This window comes from Papaver somniferum, chromosome 10 (assembly GCF_003573695.1).
Source record: "Papaver somniferum cultivar HN1 chromosome 10, ASM357369v1, whole genome shotgun sequence".
NCBI classification, from domain to species: Eukaryota; Viridiplantae; Streptophyta; class Magnoliopsida; order Ranunculales; family Papaveraceae; genus Papaver; species Papaver somniferum.
In genome coordinates this window covers 144552832-144565893 of record NC_039367.1, presented here as the reverse complement: position 1 = coordinate 144565893, position 13062 = coordinate 144552832, and the positions used below count along the sequence as shown (strand labels likewise).

At 40.3% G+C, this 13062-nt stretch overlaps 2 protein-coding genes across 2 annotated transcripts; both read right to left on the bottom strand.

The window, feature by feature from the left end:
• Positions 1–5375: 5375 nt before the first annotated feature.
• On the bottom strand, positions 5376–6584 carry LOC113316411 (putative disease resistance protein RGA3). Its single transcript, XM_026564595.1, has one exon. It carries the CDS (start codon positions 6582–6584, stop codon positions 5376–5378), a length of 1209 nt encoding a protein of 402 aa, XP_026420380.1.
• Positions 6585–8161: 1577 nt separating this feature from the next.
• Positions 8162–9439, bottom strand: LOC113316410. The gene has a single exon (XM_026564594.1). The coding sequence runs from the start codon at positions 9437–9439 to the stop codon at positions 8162–8164; it is 1278 nt and encodes a 425-aa protein (XP_026420379.1).
• Between the last annotated feature and the right edge of the window lie 3623 nt (positions 9440–13062).

The following is a 13062-nucleotide window of genomic DNA, read 5'->3' as shown; positions in this document are numbered from 1 at the left end:
ACATCCATTTGATGTATCTTTAGGTTATGAACCGTAGCTATAGCAATTAACATCCTAATGGAAGTAATTCTCGTAACGGGTGAGTAAGTATCAAAGAAATCTACACCTTCCTTTTGTTTGTAGCCTTTAACTACTAACCTAGCCTTGTATTTTCGAATAGTTCCATCTATGTTACGCTTCCTCCTGAAGATCCATTTACATCCTATGGCCTTACACCCTGGAGGTAAATCTACTATCTCCCATTATCATTCTCTTTGATGGATTCCATTTCACTAATACTGGACTCTTTCTACCATGGATCTTCTAGTGAAGTCATGGCTTCTCTATAAGTCTGAGGATTAGACTTTGCTAGTGTTATGAAGTCAGGTCCAAAGGAGGTTTTGGTTCTAGCCCTTTTACTTCTCCTAGGATCAGTTTCTACTTCATCTTCCTCTAAAGGTAAAGTCTAACTGGTTGAAGGGACATCTAAGGGATCAACACCTCTCTTGCGAGAGTCAGTTTTTAAAGGAAAAACATTTTCAAAAGACACAACATCTATAGACTCCATAATATTATTCACACCAGTTTCAGAAATATCAGAACTCACAACCATGAACCTATATGAAGGTGTATGCTCAGCATACCCTATGAAGACACAGTCAACAGTTTTGGGTCCTATCTTGGTTGCTTTAGGTTTAGGGATCTGAACCTAATCCAAACACCCTTACACTTTGAAGTATGCTAAAGAAGGTTGTTTAACTTTCCATAATTCATATGGAGTTTTATCTGATCCTTTAAAAGGTACTCTATTCAGGATGTATCAGGCTGAGAGGACAGCTTCCCCCCACAAGTTCGAAGGTAATTCTGAACTAATTAACATGGCATTCATCATCTCCTTAAGGGTACGGTTCTTACGTTCATCTACACCATTTTACTGAGGTGAATAAGGAGGGGTAACCTCGTGTATTATGCCATGTTCTACACAGAAATCTCCTGTAGGAGTTATGTACTCCCCACCACGGTCAGACCTAATGGTTTTAATGGTAGTATTCAATTGGTTTTCAACTTCTAATTTATACCTCTTAAAGGATTCTAAGGCATCATCCTTACCTCTAAGCAAATAAATATGATTGTACCTAGTACAGTCGTCTATAAAGGTAACAAACCATTTCTTACCACCTCTAGTTTGAACCGATTGCATGTCAACTAGGTCTGAGTGAATTAATTCTAAGGGTTTAGAATTTCTGTGAACATTTTTGCTAAAAGGTTTTCTAGCATACTTTGATTCTACGCATATTTCACATTTGTGTTCCTTTTCCAAACTAAATTTGGGTATGCAGCCTGCATCAGCTAGTTTAAGCATTGACTTATAATTAACATGTCCAAGTCTACCATGCCAAACATTCACAGACTCACAAACATAAGCAGAAGAATCATTCTTATTCATAACAACAGAGTTTACATTAAATTTATTCAGACCCTCAGTTTTATAACCCTGCCCCACATAATCCTTACCCTTAGTTACAACACATTTCCCAGATTCTATTACAATTTTAAAGCCCTTATCATCTAAAACAGCACAAGAAACAAGATTTTTGCACCTGTCCGGAACATAAAGAACTTCATTCAATGTGAGAGTCTTGCCAGAAGTGAGTTTGAGCCCAACTTTGCCTTTTCCTACAGCCGCAGCTGCAGATGAGTTACCCATATAAAGTTTTTCTCCTTCCCATACCTTATTATATGAGGTGAACATATCTATGTTTCCACAGACATATTTGGTAGCACCAGAGTCTACCCACCAGTCTCTCACATTTGTTACCAAATTGACTTCATACACCGTGCCAGAAAATTCATCTTTGTTGTTTTCAACCAAATTAGCATTATTTTTATTTTTAAGGTCCTTACGGTTTCTACAGTGAACCGCCATATGGCTGGGATTACCACAAGCATAACAATCACCCTTAATTTTATTAATGCTAGATTTGGGTTTCTGAAACATACCTTTCTTGTCGGGAGGTTTCTTGGAGTTGTTTCGGTTCTTATCAGCATTGGAACCTTTGTGTTCAGTCACATGAGCTTTGTTAGACATGTCCCTTGCAGAAGAAACATTTTTGTCCTTGGCGCACAACAATTCTTTTACTTGAATCTTCTTACCCAAATCAACCATAGTAAACTCAGCCGTTTCATGTCTCAGTTTCTTCTTGTAGTCGGACCAGGAAGAAGGCAATTTCTCGATGACAGTAGACATTTGAAAAGTTTCATCAATCACCATACCTTCCGCAATAATTTCATTCATAATTTGCTGGAGTTCAAGGAATTGATCAACCACAGATTTGTCATTCACCATTTTATACTCATAAAGCCTAGCTACCAAGAATTTCTTACTTCTAGCAGTTTCAGCTTGGTATTTTGCCTCCAAAGCAGCCCATAAATCAAAAACATTAAAGTTCTCTTTTGCAATGTAGAAGTCACACAAATCATCTTCCAAACAGTTCAGAATATGATTTTTGGCCATATAGTTCTGCCTAACCCAATCCTCCAACTCAAGTTCACGTCCCATATCCTTCAAACCCTCATCATAAGGAACCAAAACATAATGATCTAGCTCATGATAACTCAGAAAAAATAACATCTTCGATTGCCATCTTTTGAAATCTTTCACAGAAAATTTTGCTGGCCTTTCAACATCGTTCTTACCCATTGTTACAGACAGAAATAAACTATTGTGTTAAGATTGTTGCGGTTGTAACAATAAAAAACACTCAAAGAAGATGCAAAGATGTTAGAATTAAAATTTATGGAAGGTAAATAAACACTCAAATGGACAGCAAACAGAAGACAGGGTCACGTGTTCAACACGCTGTCCTTAACACAATAGTTGACAGGTACGCCTCAAGAATGAGTGATGCTTATATCCTGTGGTCAAGTTGTATCCAGGATAAAACTGTCTGATAAAAGTATTGTTAGCACTACAATACATGTTCACTCATACGAACTTAACAACAAAGCACGGAAGAAAAGAAAAGACCACACAGAGGGAGAGAGACGAAAAGAAGAGGATAGTAGCTCTTCTGGACACAAAGAGAAATGAATAAGAAGAGTTATTTTTATAGGAGAACAGAGGAGGTGAAATCAATGCACATTAATGTGCGAAATAATGCTTTCAAGATGTCGACATAATTCTGTCATCAAACAGTCAAAAAACGGTAAGAAATATCGACATCCATGCAAATAAATTCATTAGAAAATTTGTTTTTCATTAAGAGAATAAATTCGCTCAGGTCACACGCCCCCCACATTTAAGAAATAATTTATTTTGATTTTCAAAACGTTTTAGGAAATAATTCAAATTAATTATGTCCAAAAATGATAAGTCTTGGTTGACCAGTCAGTGACGGAGGAGGAGGTGAAATCAATGCACATTAATGTGCGAAGTAATTCTGCATGCGAAATAATGCTGTCAAGATGTCGACATAATTCTGTCATCAAACAGTCAAAAAACGGTCAGAAATGTCAACATCCATGCAAATAAATTCGTTAGAAAATTTGTTTTCAGTAAGAGAATAAATTCGCCCAGGTCACACGCCCCCCACATTTAAGAAATAATTTATTTTGATTTTCAAAACGTTTTAGGAAATAATTTAAATTAATTATGTCCAAAAATGATAAGTCCTGGTTGACCGGTCAGTGACGGAGGAGGAGGTGAAATCAATGCACATTAATGTGCGAAATAATTCTGCATGCGAAATAATGCTGTCAAGATGTCGACATAATTCTGTCAGCAAACAGTCAAAAAACGGTAAGAAATGCCGACACATGCAAATAAATTCATTAGAAAATTTGTTTTCATTAAGAGAATAAATTCGCCCGAGTCACACGCCCCTCACATTTAAGAAATAGTTTATTTTGATTTTCAAAACGCTTTAGGAAATAATTCAAATTAATTATGTCCAAAAATGATAAGTCTTGGTTGACCAGTCAGTGACGGAGGAGGTGAAATCAATGCACATTAATGTGCGAAATAATTATGTCTAACTATCCATAATGGAATAGCTACATAGGGGACTAACTATCTAGTTATACCCAATGTGGGACTTTCATTCACTCATATGAAAATGAGTAAGTTCCCTTAAAAGACCCAAGGTCCTAAGTTCCATTCCCACCAAGACTATAAAACAAAACAATAAACTCATTTTCTCCGACAACTTGTGCTTGATTCGTGGATAATAATGACTGCAAAGAAGAAGACGGCGACAACGACGATGGTGATGAGATTTCCCCGGAATGATACATAGAATGTATTAAAAGCTCTTGAAGTGACGGGAACAAAGGAATGGCTTGAGCACCCTGACGATATGATGGATTTCACTGAATCCATATTACGCAATTTAAGGATCCTAAGGAGCCGTAGTTTACCAAGTTGTTGCGGGAATTTTCACATTTGCAGCAATTTCTAAGTGTGACTTTCACCATATCGGAAAGACACAAAGAAACCCCAGCCACAATCAAATGAGGAAATATGACACCTCCATAACCATCTATCGACAATCTCTTTAAATTTGGGTGAGGCTGGAGGCCTTCTCCTACCAGTAGCTGCGCTTGTGCTTCTTCAGTATCTGGTAATCCTGAAGACCAACACAAACTAAGCGATTGTAAACAATTCTGAAATAAATTGGAATTTCTTGCCTCTGTTTCATTTTTCACATGCTCCAATCCACGAATCCATAGCTCTCCTTTGAGATGCTGTAGGCTTTTCAGCTCCTTTATACCACAACCAGACTCTTTACCCATGATGAAAAAACTTGAGGTTTGGAGGAAAATCAATTTCCCCATCTCGATTGGCATTTTGGTTAACTTATCACATCCTGTAATGTCTAAGATTTGTCATTTTTCTCATGTCTGCGGGTAAACATCTGAGATCAAAACAATCGTGTAGTTTCAAGATCTGCAAATTAATTAGGCAACAGACATCCTTCGGGAATAATTTGATATTAGTTCCAGAAAGGTTGAGGTACCTCAGGTGTTTCAATTTCCCAATTGAATTCGGGAATCTCCTTAAGGTCAACCCCGCCAAAGTTAATACACACAAGCATTTTAGATTTGAGAAGATAAATCCAAGGAAAGTTGATGGATGGTTGAACTTATAAAATGAAGGAACTAGGCGAAACTCCCGGATCCGAAGCATGGTTTCCAGAAAAGAGAACTCAAATTCTTCATTGTCTAAGTATGACTAGTTGTACTACTAATGTCTTGCTCTAATCACTATCCACGAATAAACATTCATCACCCATCACAGAAAAGGCGAGATCATGCATTTTACAGTATGTAATATTTCCTTCTTCTTCATCTTTGTCGAAATCCTGGAAGAAGGATCTTCAAAATCCATTATTCCTCTTTCAGATTGAATAAAACCATTGGCCATCCACGAAAATATTAATTCTTCTTTTTTTTATCTGGTAATGTTTTGGATAAATAGAGCAGTAAGCAAAACATTGCTTCAACTGTGAAGATAAATGTTTATAACTCAATTGTAAGGCGGGTAATGCATCTCCATAAAGCTTCCAAATTTGACTGTCTTTCACATTCAACCACTGATTTTTTTCTCTCTTGAAGCGAAGTAAGCCTCCTAACGCTTTTGCAGCCAAAGGTATCCCGCAGCACTTCTTTACAATCTCCATCCCAACTGCTTCCAGTTCTGGATAGTTTTTCTCTTCATTACACATAAATGCACGTTGCTTAAACAGAGTCCAGCAATCCTCTTCTGACAAAGGGTTAGGAGAGTAATGCGGAAGAGTAGACATTATCGACGCTACGGTTTGAAGACGAGTTGTTACAACAATAAAACTACCTTTACGTCCGCAACATAATGAAGTCCTTAGAGTCTCCCACGGGCCCTGATCTTCACTCGATACATCATCTAACACCACAAGGAACCTCTTACCATCGAGTCGTTTTTGAAGGCGAGACTGTAGTAAGTCCATGGTGTGTTTATCATGTGCAACCTCGTCACCCAAGGATTCTAAAATAGTTTTGACAAAGATTTTTGGGTTGAAATTGTCGGACACACAGATCCAACATTTGACCTCAAAATAATCTGTGGACCTTATATCATGGTAAACCTTTTGCGCAAGGGTAGTCTTTCCTAGACCACCCATCCCTACAATGGCACAAACAGAAACATCTCTTTCTTCACGGTCATTTCCATCTGCATCGTTTAGCAATAGATTAACTATGTAATCCATATCCTCGTCCCTTCCGTAAACTGCCGGTTCATCTGCGTAAGAGGTAGTTTCTCTCAGTTGTCTTGAACCCAATTGAACATCTGCAGCAGTCACATAGGGATTCAAATGGAACTGGCTCCTTTGCTTGGCAATTTCATCAAATCGGTGTATGAAACTCTGAACTCTTTTTGCAATTGTACAACGGGATAGTGAGGTTGGCTGGGAACAGAAAAAGTAAGGAACAGAACCAGTCATGAATTCCTTAATTGTGTACCCGCTACATGGTGTAAGTATTCGTGACGAGCATCTTAAAGCAGCATCAGTCTTGCACTCGTCGTCAACATCATAAGTAACATCTATGAGCTTCTTTAGCCAATTATACATCGGTTTTTTGGTAAGTTGCTGCTAGAAAAGGACTCCTCCAAAAAACTGGATTTTAAAATGTACTACAATTCAAACATCAGTTTTAAGAGAACCCGATAAATTAGAGACAATACAACCAATAATAAACCTGTCTGGTCTCTCAAACGTGATAAAATTTGAATTTGTTCTCTCAGTATTTGGAAGAAAACTTGGTGGTGGTTTAGCCACGAAAGCATCAACAAATTCGTACTCATAAGAACATTAGAAAAAAAAATGACAAATTGATTTCTCTATAAAAGGAAATCAGAAGAATCGAGTTTGATAGTAACAAAATGAGTAATTTTAATGTTGAAAGGTAGAGTAGTGGAAGAAATGAATTGAGACACCATTACAAAAAAGAAAAAAAAGAAAACAAAAAGAAAGGTGATAAGAAGACCAGTCGTCAGAAGAAACTGAAGGTTATAATTTGTTGAAGTTGTTCCGAAAACAATTTCAGAAAATTCTACCTATCATAGGTATGTTTGTACCATGATAAAATTATCACATATTGGAAGGTATTTACTAGTACAACCATTGTCACGGTGGGAGGAACGACGGAAGAATTTGACGAAACGACACCCTCAAGTACAGAGAGTCAAACCTCATTTTTTAAAAAATAGCTGGGAGATAAAAACTAGAGACACATGCACAGTTAAGGGTTAGAGACAAACTCTATAATTTCTCTGCCCTCTCAACAATCAATGACTACTGGTTGCGGAACAGATTTAATTGCAAGCTTTAACAAGGAGTTTCAATTTTTCTAGATTTACGGGCTTGTGAGTCGATCAGAAAAAGCCTAGAAACTCTCTAAAATACTCGATCATTCATATAACGAGTAAGGAAATACAAAGTTATCAGCAGGTACTTTAACTGTGTACACCGCCAGGAACATTGAATACAGACCTGTGACCTTTGTGCGTCAACCGACAGCAACATACAGTAGTGCATGCCGCTTGGCACGATTTCGAAGAAAATCCATTATTCCTCCTTTAGGCATCCACGGTGGTGTATTAAGTGCCACCCTGAATCACCAGCGGCAATAATAAGCCTCCTACTGAATCTTATTCTAAGCGGCTTATGACAGATTCACAGATGTGCATGAGTGTTTGGCGATTACTTGCATTCTAAAGCACTATCATGCTACCAGAAGTTGTGATATCCTTATCGAACATCCTGTCATGTATTGAGTCCCCTATCGAAGATTAAATATTATGTAAGAAGATGAATTTGGTTGGAGTAAAACCTGATTTGGATTCATTCAGCGTTGTTGATAAAAGGTTGCATACGTACTACTTGTACTGGGGATAAGAGCATCTACTATAAGTAGTATCTTATAGGATACTAGCTCGGTGAGAAATCCACGCACAATGGCTCTTAATGCAAATCTCTTATAGGATTAGGATAACAAACAACATGACATAAAAACTTCGGCATAGGGGAATTGTCTACATGACATGAAAACATTTAATTCGCATGAGTCGAGCGTGTTTGACCTAACATGATTCCACATATTTCTAGTAAATCCAGGGGAATCCCACCAAATCCGAAACCCATTCAGCTTAAATATCATCAATATCGTCAAATACGATTCTATTTCCTGCAGCAGGCATAGCTTCTCGTAGGTCAGCACCAGCACCAAGGTCTACTGGCACATAATCCTTAATGCTCAGGGAGTTACCATCAACTTCTTGTCCATCCAATTCAAGAGATAGGTGGAAAGCTTCAAGACTGGAAAAATTCATTAACGCAGTCCCCCAGGGAACACCAGTGTTGTGATCCTTTAGAATGTCAATGTGAACAATGTATCTGCAAGTCCGGAAATTCTTTATAAGGATTTTGTGGATCTGGTCAGAAGAAGTATCAAAACCTTGGACACAGACGGTTTCACGAACAATGCCAAGTTCAACAGGACAGCCCTTCAAATATTTTCCATTCCACTTCACTGCCTCCTTTGCAGCTTCTTCAGTTGCAAACTCAACATGGACGATTCCCCTGAAAGTTCCATATTCGTCATAAGAGAAACGCAAGTCAGCAACATCCCCAACATCTTCAAAGAAGTCAATCACATGAGATTTATCAATGGAAAGTGGTACGTTCTTGAGACAAAGTGTTCTTGATGCTCCAGTGCCTTTCACTTCACGGCGAAGATGAACAGGACTGCCCAATAACTCTATCCCATTTAGCCTTTCTGCCTTCTTTGCACCTTCTTCAGTTGCAAACTCAATATGCGCAGATCGGCTGTACTCATCCGCTCTACTAAAGAAACACACATCAACAACATCCCCGGCCTGTTTAAAGAACTTGATCACATCAGATTTTTCCGTTTTATATGGTATGTCCTTCATGACAAGTTTTTTTTTTTTTGCTGCTGCTCCGGTGCCGTCCAGTACAGGGGAAAGTCTAATAGTGCGGCACAACAAGTCTAGGCGATGAAGCTTTCTTGCCTTGTTTGCAGCTTCTTCAGTTGCAAACTCAATATAGGCAGAGTGAGCTCTGAGATTTCCACCGGCATGTTTATATAAATAGACGCGCACATCAACAATATCCCAAGCCTGTTTATCAACGGAAATCGATGGGTTGCTGGCGGTAACTGTCTTTGATGCTTTGGTAATTTTCACTGGCTTGGCTGAACCAGCTGCAGCGACCGTGGTTTTTGTTCTAAACTCATCATAAGAGATTTGATAGAACGGCTTTAGGGCTAAAGACAGGTTAGGCTCAAACCACTTATTTTTCTTTAGATTCAAGTTTTGCTCGATTTCTTCCTCAGCATCCCTCTTGTTACCTTGTCCTGAATTAACAAAGTGTGAAGCAGCAACAACATTGCTGGATTTACCCATGTCGGCGGAAGACTACTCAGAAGAGAAGAAGAGAAGAGCTACGACTTAGCCCAAAGTAAAAACAAGACAGTGAACTGTCCTTCAATCCCACCAAGACAGTGAACTGTTCTCGCCTTCTAGGTGTAAAGATAGCAATGCCGGCGCAGCCATCCGAAGTATGTTTGGTACAAAGTAAAATCCATCTATATACTGGGAAAAATATGTAGCTAACTAATGAGCAATAATGCGTCTGTGAGTGCACAAACCACGAGGGGTCCGAACGCTCACAATCAATCATTATCATCTAAAGAGATTGTGATGATGGTACCCTGGTGTTAATTCATTGGCTCAAAACCTTCGGGTTTATCATGGCCTCATCTAACAACTCCATGCGAGGCGTTTGCGCATGGGATATAAGTATTAAGGAAAACAAAACATATAAGTAAACGTGCATGGAGCTAAATGAATGTAAAGTGCTGAAATGTAAATAAGACCAAGGTTTACGTGGTTCAGCACTAAGGCCTACATCCACGGGGTTTGTTGTTTTACTATGTTCTTCACGGTTACACGAATAGTTGAATGACTTTTGGGGTTTACATGTTTCTCTCCTCTAAGGGGTTAACTTACCCTTACTATTTCTCTCTCTCTCTCTCCTTCCCTTCCTGATATTTCCGATCCCCTTTCCTCTTGGTGGAGATTGGGTATTTATAAGGTTAGAACGTGGGACCCATCTCTGAAGACCGTTGGAAACTTATCTTCTTGTGTCCTTGCGTCCATCACGCGGAGGTCTGCGTTTGCCCCTTGATCCCGCAGAGGCATCCTCGCTCGTTCCACAGGCTGGTCGACACGTACACTGCTCAGAGTGTTTAATGCGGGTAGTTGAGGGGTCTGCTCGTGTCAGACAAGTGTCTTCTGCCCCTGTCAGTCCGTGTCAGCTAACTTTCTCTCCACCGTTGATCTTAGCTTCTCTTTTGGGGATGAGATAAAGTAACTCCTCGGGGTTTATTTGGTGTTTCATGACGCATCATGTTTTGATGTTTTGGCATGCATGCTTTCCACGTATCTTTTTATATACACGTGTCTGATAGTGAGATATATGTGTACACAATTTGCCCCTTTTCTTCGGGCTTGAATGACTAATGGGTGCCTTGAAGAAAAACTATCGTCGCATATTCTTCTCACTCCTAATAACTTCTCCTAGATACTTGGGCACGTCTTTTATTCGTGCATTAACTGCTTATGTAACGGGCACGTTTCCCATTCCTCCCTTAATTTCCTTCTCTTTCTTTCGGGTATTTTAAGGATAGAAAGAAAATTTAATTTCATTCTTCCTAAACACTCTCTCAGTTTTCATTCTTTTTTCAGCCTTTAAATTTTCTGTCTGTCTTCATTGAACCTGTGACCTTAAATTCTCTGTCAGTCTTCATTGCCCCTGTGATCTTAAATTCTCTGTCAGTCTTCATTGCACCTGTGATCTTAAATTCTCTCCACCTTAGCATTAATCACGCCCGCTTCTCCTGTTTGTTTCTTCTACTGCTGTTTTTGCCGGTAAGTTTTCTTTTCTTTATTTCCACCGTTTTATGCTGTGTTGATTTGTGAATTCTCTGCTACTGTTGTTCCTTGTTTGTGATGAAGAACTTCTTCTGATGCTTGCATACTATTTTGCCCCTGTTCTTCATCTTAAATTAAGGAAGCCACTACTTCGAGGGTGAAATTTTGAGCATGTATACTAATTTTAGGGTTGCTGCGTTATCGTGGTTGTATTGCTATGGATGTGGGTTTTTTTTTTTTTTTTTTTTTTTTTTTTTTTTTTTTGATCTTTGGTAATGTTTTTTGATTGTGTGTAACTTGTTCTTGATTTTATTCTTTTCGCAGCCATGTCTGACCGTCCGCGGCCTACTTATCAAACTCCTGATTCTGGGTTATCGAGATCTCCTCCGCGTCGAGAGTCTCAAGATGATGTTCGTCGGAGTCGAGTTTCTTCTGGAGCGAAAGCCTCGTCCTCTAGGGAAGAGATTCCTCCGATAATTCCGTCTGGTTCTCGAAGAGTCTTTGATCGCTCAGCGGCTCGTCCTCGTGATGATACTAGGAGTACGCAGGCTCCGCCCCGCGCTGTTGCTTTTGACATTCCTCCTCTACGTTCGTTAGTGCCCGAGCATCATCTACGGTCTTCTCCAACTTTTAAGGGAAGAATATGAAGGGTGTAGCTCCTAGGGTTGAATCTTCAAAGAATCCCCCCGTGAAGAGAAAAGCTTCGGAAGCTTTCGTTAGTTCATCCGGCCCCGCTGAGGATGATGAGGCTGCTCCCTTGATACGCAGTGTCTCTGTTAGCAGGAAAAAAGTAATCTTCAAGCATATCGATCTCGAAATATTCAAGGAAAAGCATGAGCTTCAAGCCTTCGGGGTTCGTTTCTATGCCCCTGAGGATGATATTACGTATGAGCTTATCTCCAAGTATGAGTTCGATGAATTTCATTTGTTAACGACGGTTGGGGCATTCGAAGCTGGTCTCATGCTGCCGTTGTACAAATCAGGTGATTCCTTCTACTACGACGTGCTCGCTAGTCGTGAGGGCTCTTCCACCAATACTCACAGCCGTTCCGTATCCCAACTATCGGGGAATTATCTCCGCGCCCTGAAGGAATGCTATCTGCGGAGTAAGGGGGAAACGTCGATGACTTGTTACGTCCCCAATCCCATGGAGAAGGAATGGTATACTCCTGAGAATTTCAATAACTCCTTCGGTGATTACGTCAATAGTAGGAATCGCAAGCCGTGGAGTGTCAGCCTTCGGAATCTCCCTGCTCCTCGGGGCGAGATTCGTCTGTTAAATGAGGTCAGCGATGCCAAGCTGAAGTATGTTCCTGGCACGGAGGCGTCTAGTCGTCGGAAACTCTTCCCCGCGCGAGAGAGGATCAAGCGCGATCACGACTATGAGTGGCACGCCACCGTTATCGAGATAGTTGGTCCGTGGGCTTACGGTTGGATTCCTGGTCCCCGCGGTTGGCGGCCTACCGAGAATAGTAAGCCGCGCGAGTCTCCTCCTGTTCGCTACGGAGATTTCTGTCCCTGGCGTCTGAACTTTGCGGGCATAAATTTTCCTTATGCCCTGGACGTCGTAGAGGGAGACGAGGAGGATGGTTCCGGTGCTATACCCCCACCGAAGAATATCTCAACTGCTCAGGTACGCAGATTCTAGCTGCGCTTCTTTTTAGAACTTCCATCAGTCGGGAAAAATAATTCTTTTTGTGGTGTTGGTTTCAGGTGTTGAAGAAGAAAAAGATTAGGCCGAAGCAGTCTTCTACTACGGTGATGGGCGAGGTTGAGCCCAAGAAGAAGTTACTAGTCCAGTGAACGAAGAGTTTGCTGAGGACGAGATTACAGATGGGGAGGAACGTACTGGTACCTCCCCTATCAATGTCGAAGAAGAGGTCTTCGCTGGTCACGCTGGTGATGAAGGAAGGAACAAAGTGTGGTGGCTGATGACGTTGTTATCGGGGATGTTTCCGTCCCTGCTGGTGATGTCGCGGATACCCTTCCCACTTCTCAAGAATTTTCTTTTGATCGGATGTATTCCACGGGGGAGTTCTTTGACGAAGCCCTCGATTTTCCCGAGGACTTCTCTTTACTTTCCCCCAATGATG

What these genes read in the sequence shown, in the direction of transcription:
- LOC113316410 (XM_026564594.1), bottom strand. Translation starts at nt 9,439, where the DNA reads ATGGGTAAATCCAGCAATGTTGTTGCTGCTTCACACTTTGTTAATTCA.
- LOC113316411 (XM_026564595.1), bottom strand. Translation starts at nt 6,584, where the DNA reads ATGTATAATTGGCTAAAGAAGCTCATAGATGTTACTTATGATGTTGAC.